Here is a 7,029-nt window from a genome sequence, read left to right as displayed (position 1 = left end):
TGACGCGACGCTCGGCGAGGTAAGGAAACCCCCCGCAGCGGCGAGTCAGCGCTGGTCCGGCGAGAGGAGTTCCAGGTGGGATTCTAATTTAGCTGGCAGGCACCTCTGAGCCAGCTAAATTAGGACCCCACCTGGAGCTCCTCCCACTGGATCAGCGATGACTCGTCGCTGCTCTCTCCAGCACAGTGAGGGAGGGGAGGGGGGACACACTACTATGCTGCAAAGTTTATTTGTAAATGTATTCTCTGCACTGTGTGAGCAGTATATACTCTTATATGTATGGCAAGTACATGAGGGGAAGTACTTGTACTTGGGCCTGAAAAAGTGGCATCGGGACATCCCTAGTACATATGTGGTTTGTGGAAATGGAACGGGCATAAAATAACTCTGGTACATTGCGAACGGGTTGCCAAGCTGAGGATGAGCCTTTTATTTAAATGCATGGATTACTCTCGCTGCACATACGGGAGGCAAACAAGCTGGGTAAACATTTTTTGAACATGTTTAAACAGTTCTGACTCCATGGTGAAGGTCAGCAGAGCCCTGTGCTTTAGCGAAATAGAAGCTATTGGCAAAATACTAATTTTTCACAGCCCCTTTCTCTGTGCTAAGTATACTAAAACTAAATGCACCTATCTAAACTGTATTGTGTGCATTGTTGGTGTTGTGGGACTCTTGTCTTGGGCTTGAGAATTAGATCCAATAGGCCCCAGCTTACCAATACCATATAACTGAAATTGTATTGGGCCACTACATGGCAGATGAGTTTTAATGTTGATAAATGCAAAGTAATGCACTTTGGGGTTAAAAACAGGCAAGCGGAATACATATTAATGGGAACTCCACTAGGGAAGTCTGAAACGGAAAAAGATCTGGGGGTCATTGTAGACCTCAGATAGCATAATAGCTAGCAATGCCAGGCTGCTGCAAACAAAGTGAGCACTGTCTTGTATTAAAAAGGGAATGTACTGTAGAGACCAGTCTATAATTTTGCCACTTTATAGGTCACTGGTTCGGCCTCATCTGGAGTATGCGGTCCAGTTTTGGTCACCAGTCGACAGAAAGGATGTCCTTGAGCTGGAAGGAGTCCAGAGAAGGGCAACTAAACTAATTAAGGGGATGGAGGACCTAAGCTATGAGACAAGGTTACTAAATTTAAACTTGTTCATGCTGGAAGTGAGTCGATCAAGGGGGGGATATGATTCTGATGTACAAGATGTTCAACGGGCATACCCACATCAGCAATAAACGTTTTACTCTAAACACAATAACAAGTACTAGAGGCCACCACCTAAGATTTCAGCACAAGGGGCGTAGGGGATTCTTCTCAGTTAGAGCAGTTAGGGTCTGGAACTTGCTGCCACAAGCAGTGATTTCATCGATGAGTGTGGAATCGTTCAAAAAAAAGTTTGGTAGATTTCCTCAGGGACCGTAACGTACACAGGGTACACAGAAGAACAATATCGCACATGGACTCAAACACATGTAGAAGCACATGCATACACGCAATAGGTTGGACTTGAACCCGTGTCCTTATTCAGCCTCAAATACTATGTAAATTGTCACTCAAGCCTAACTGTCATGCAGTGTAAACAGATCACTGGTTGTGTAGCCTCAGAAATAGCAAAAAAATTATAATTTGTGCAAAGAAACTTGGTGAGGGCAAGTAGAACATAATTGGATTACCAGCACTTCTGCTTACAGGCTGCCTAGATCTTCCAGATTTATTTTGGGAGCTTGATGTCAGGTTTCCTCTTTGTAATCTGCTCAGACAACTTCCAGGTTTGAGCTTCTCATACAAACTGACCATGTTAGACATGACCTATCTCCCATGAAACCACACCGATTTGCTTTTTCTTAATATATTTTCTGTGTAAAAAAAAAAAGGGCCTATTTTTAACACATATCATGGCGTTGAGAAGGTTGTGACCACTGATTTATATTCTAGTCTAAGTGTACGGATTACATACCGCCAAGGTTCTGTTTAGTGTATTTCAACAGCACAAAACACTATAGGATGACTCTGACACTGCTCTAGCCAAAGAACACTTGCCTTCTATTTTAGTTTATTTATTGCTGCCATGGCAATGGAATATGGCACATGTGCTGATTTGGGACCAATGAAGAGTTTAGCTTCTCTGGCCTGTTACATCCCAATATTAACAGTTTACTCTGTAACAATAGAGTAAAGGTTAGGGTTCACAGCATGCAAAATGTTTCACATTGCAACACGGCAATGGTTTCTCTCCATTGTTACTATCCTGATCTTACAAACCCTAAACCCTCACTGACCTGGGTTAGGGATGTTCAGATACCAGAGCCGATACTTGGCATTTTCACGAGAACTACAAGGGTTGCAGCTGGGACCTGGCTCTGGCGCTCCACCACTGTCCTGAAATCATTAGTCTATTGTTTTAGAGAAACTAACACATGGCAATACACAGAAATGTATCAGTACTTGTATCTGAGTACTTGGACAAGTATCAGTACTTGTAAAAAATGGTATCAGTGCATCCCTTGTATATATTTATTAAAAAAAAAATTATACATTAAAACAGAGATGTACATATCCCAGGAGCTCTGTATGCGCCCTAAAAATGACAGCTGCCTCTTAACTTTTGGATTTTTCTCTAGTCTAGTCTTGGAGCTGGAAAAGTATCTGTGCATGTACTTGTACCGAGTATGGTACTTGCTATCAGAACAACCCTACCGTAGGTCATTTGCTAAATTCAAAAGCAAATATCAAGCAGAGGCTGAAGATGGCCAACACAACCGTACAACGATGAGTCGGTGTAATTTGGGTGCTACCCTGGGTGTCTGCTCCCTATGGTGCTTATACATTAAACATAGGCTGAGACTTTGCACTGGATGCTGATATACAGTAAGGTCTTCAACAATTGTAAAAACTTTGTGTGCTCTAACATGCATGTTCCTTCACAGAACTGTTTTCAGTAACGGAGTGAAATTGCTATATTAGCAAGTATACCCACTGTGTTGGTTCAGGCCTTGTAATTACAGCCTTCACTGTGAGCACTGGGGAAATCTGTGCAGCATGCAGAGTAGTTGAACAGAGGCAGGGGAGCAAAGGATTAGACTAAACTAACCTAAATATGCCTCCTGAGAATCAGCACAACACAAAAACTGGGGTGCTTCTAACTTTGCTTACTTCTAGAAGTGACTACCAAGACAAAACACGAAAAACAGTTTATACATTTTAATGGTAGCATGTAAAAAGTCAACTGGTCTGGTAGTTTTTTATTTATTTATTTAATGAGGCAAGTATACAAAAACTGGTCAGATTGATTTTGGTGCAGTGCTATCTTATATCTCTCAATATACAGAGATGAGAAGGAAGAACGTTTAGCAAGAAGCATGTAGGTAAAGGACAAACCCCTGCTACACCCCCAGTCATCCATGAAGAATATGCAAAAAATTATTGGTTAAATCACCACTATTTCATTATATGGCTTTTCAAAACAACATAGGTAATAACAAACGTTGGCTGAAAGGGTTAGTACAGTCTTAACACTTTTGGAAGTTACATAATGCATTTATATTTACAGTGATCTATATATTAGACCAAAAAGAGGGACAACTGGTATTCATTTATTTATGTATATTTGGTCTCTTTGGGTGCGTTAGTTAATAAATCCTCATATCTTTTAGCATATCTATACCATTTAATGTTATACAGTTCTAATCTATGCTAAATAAGTAACAGGTTTTTATACATGAGCTCAAACCCGGCTTTCTGGTGTTAAATTTAGGGTTTTATCTGGAATCACTCTTATATATAATTTATACAATAAAAAAAATATTCTCATTATGGTAGAGCTGGTTTAGAAACATTCACTTTTTGTGTTCTGCACTTAGGCTTGGAAAGCTGTAAGGCTTTCCACATAATTAGCATTTCATATGGTATGAATCGATGGACCATAAGCATGTCACGGTAATAACAAGGATCAAATGAGTCCACTGCGTTTGGCATGCTGATGCCATATGTTCGCATTGCTTCGTGGTTATCTGGGCTTAGACCAGCCTTTGCAAGGCACATTCCCAGATAGGCATCATCAATAGGAAAAAGGGGAATGTGCACTGATGCCCTTGAGATAGCATTAACTGTAAAGCCAGACATGAGGATACCTCCTCCGCCGCAATAGGGTGCAAATGAATCACCGGGAAAAAGTTCTTCTGGGACATAGTACTTGCTAGGCTTTTCACGAATAGGTGGCATCCCTATGTTCAGTGCTCCAACAAAAAGATGCCTTTTCAATCCATCCATTTCCAAGCCGCTCAAATAATCAATGACGTTTGAAGTGTGAACAAAAACGTCATCATCACCATTGAAAATAAACTGTGCCCCTGAGCACTTAAGATCCACCCACTTATGGCAAAGGACCTGCTTCAATGTTAAGTTGTAAAAGGTGTCTTCAAAATTCCACTGCAGGATGTCTCCATATGTGTGACTCTCTGCTGCTAGCAGCTGCAGCATCCGTTTTGCCTCTTTCTGTGTCCTTGAAACTCCACTAAGGAAAATTCTTTTTACTTTGGCACCTCCATAGCTTTTTTCTTCTCCCCATGTTTTCCTTATGGCTTCCCGACGTTCGTAATTTGCTGGGGCTGTTTTAATGGCTAGCAACAGGAAAACTTCCTTGGAGCCATTAGCTCCACCACACTTCATGGGGGAGTCAAGTATCAATGGAAAACTTCTACAGTGACGGTAGGTCAAAAAATCTTTCATGTTCTGTGGCTGACCATTAAAGTCTGGGAAACTTTGAACACTGTCATTTTCTACACACTTTACAATTGGATATTCAGTAACGACTGGAAGAACATGACGAACAACCACCTCTTCTGAAAAGAATTCAGTTGGAGCTTGGATAGTTTCTGAAATGAAGAGAGTTCGAAGGACAATCACAGTCACCACTAATGTAATCAGGAAGTGGAGAAAATGCTTTTTCATGATCAACCTGGGTGAAAGTTGGCGCTAGAAAAGGTATAAGAAAAAAATTACATTCATTAGAAATGGCTGATTAATTGTATTAGCAGTGCATCTTTGACTTAAAGGCAAACAATAATGGAACATTATTTTACATTTCTTTTTTTAAAGTGTATACATTTTAAACTGATGTTTTTTTACTATTAATATGATTTCCATTAATTTTACAAGTAAACATTTTTCAAAAAAAACTGTATTTGGAGAACTATGGAGGCTGTCATTGCTGGCTATAAGTACTATCCTTGTCGCACTCCTTACCGATATGTCCCTTGTAGTGGGGGGTGCTCGCAGTGACCGCGGATGTCAGCAAAATTGTAGAAATGTCACCAGCACACCAATCCTTTTAAGATAGCAAAAGCTTCATTTATTGAAGTTTTTTGTCATATGACCAAACAAGCGCTTTTGGGACCGCGCAGGGTCCCTTCATCAGGCTTTAGCATTGACCTTGTCATTGCTGGCTGCCTCTCGCCTCTGTCCTTTCTGAATCAGTAACTTTGTATAAACCTTCAGCTAGTGAAGAACTTCTCATCTGCACGTGTATTCAGGGTCAATGACTCAAAAGGGGAATGAATAAAAAAGTGTCTGAGACAAACGTAGTCTAAACTGGAGCGCAGCCAATCAGCTTTTACATTTTCATTGTCTAATCTGTGTAGAAAAAAAGAAAAGATAGCGGCTGATGAGTTGCCATAGGCAACGGCACCAGTCAAGATAGAACTGGTCTCAGTCACTTTTTATCAATTTCCCCCAAAGTGTTCCAATTAGAACTGAAGGCTAGACTTTTTTTTAGTTTTGGATAGAGTCAGGGAGAGTTATAACCCCCGTCAGCTTTTTTTTTGCCATCTGTGTCCCATTGGGGAGATATCCCTTCACTGCTTGTCTGATAGCCACAACAGGATGTGAAAGAATTCCCTCCAAAGAGAAGCAAATCCCTGGTGGTCAGTAGGGTCACCAGAACTAGTGTCCCCACTGGAAGATTTCCCATCTATTTCTGTTCTGGTGACAACCCAAAATTAGAGCTCTCCGAATCAATTCCAACACAAAGCCAACAGTTGGCTTGTGTGGGCTGAACACAGTTCTGTCTGCATTAGCAACTGGAAGTTTGTTTAAAAGCCTGTGATGCACTGAAAGTGTTAAATCGTTGTATATCTATAGCTGTAGACAGTGTAGGAAATTGTTATTTTGCTGGCAAAATGCCATTAGCAATATGGCGATGAGATCCTGTGCATGCACGGTAGTGACCTTAGAGATATGTTGCTATAGCACATGTAAAAGACGGGGCCCACACAGCAGGGACCAGAAAGAGAGTAAAAAGAAGGCAAGAGTGGAAATGAGGAGGCAGTAGTACAGCAAAGGAGGCAGCAGCACAGAGAGAGGTGAAGACAGGAGTATAGCGAGAGAAGGCTGCAAGGAGTAGAGAAAGAGAGACAGGAATATAGATAAAAGAACAAAGTTATAGAGATAGGGGAAGGCAGCCGAAGATAAAGAAGAAGGCAAGAGTAGTGAGAGAGAGGCTGAAGTAAAACAAGGAAGAGGGAGGTAGCAGTATAGGCAGGGGAAGTAAGAAGCAGAGAGAACGATGGTGGCAGAACTAGTGAGAGGGGATGGGAGCAGTAGTAGAGAGAAAGAGGAATGCATAAATAGAGATAGGAGAAGGCAATAGTACTAAGAGAGAATAGGCAATAGAAGAGGCAAAGTAATGCATATTGTTTACTGATTGTTTAGCACATGCGCAGTGAAAAAAGGGGCCCGCACATGCTCAGTAACAGAATCTCGCCAGCAATATAATGGCATTTTCACATGCAAGTGTGGTGTCTTTCTATTAATTGTACTGATTTGCTGATTAAATTACTTACAATGGATGTTTAAAAGTTTTAGTCCCTTGCACAATCAGCTGAGCACTGGCCCTGATATCCTGTTGTAGGGTGGCTCCTTTCACTTGCAAGGTCCTATAGAGGTCCTTGTGTATACTAGTGAGCTGTGTGTGTCTGCACAAACACACAGGCCGGGCAAGCCACTCCCTCCTCCCTGCT

The 7,029-nt window shown here is 41.4% G+C and overlaps 1 protein-coding gene across 1 annotated transcript; it reads right to left on the bottom strand.

Annotated features, from left to right (window-relative positions):
• Positions 1-3,823: 3,823 nt before the first annotated feature.
• Positions 3,824-4,963, bottom strand: LOC108802323 (acetylgalactosaminyl-O-glycosyl-glycoprotein beta-1,3-N-acetylglucosaminyltransferase-like). Its single transcript, XM_018574186.1, has one exon. It carries the CDS (start codon positions 4,961-4,963, stop codon positions 3,824-3,826), a length of 1,140 nt encoding a protein of 379 aa, XP_018429688.1.
• Positions 4,964-7,029: the final 2,066 nt, after the last annotated feature.

Source organism: Nanorana parkeri, unplaced genomic scaffold (assembly GCF_000935625.1).
Source record: "Nanorana parkeri isolate BGI_ZX_2015 unplaced genomic scaffold, ASM93562v1 scaffold2795, whole genome shotgun sequence".
NCBI classification, from domain to species: domain Eukaryota; kingdom Metazoa; phylum Chordata; class Amphibia; order Anura; family Dicroglossidae; genus Nanorana; species Nanorana parkeri.
This window is presented reverse-complemented; position numbering and strand designations above follow the sequence as displayed.

Coding starts and splice junctions, on each gene's coding strand:
- LOC108802323 (XM_018574186.1), bottom strand. CDS start 4,963: ATGAAAAAGCATTTTCTCCACTTCCTGATTACATTAGTGGTGACTGTG.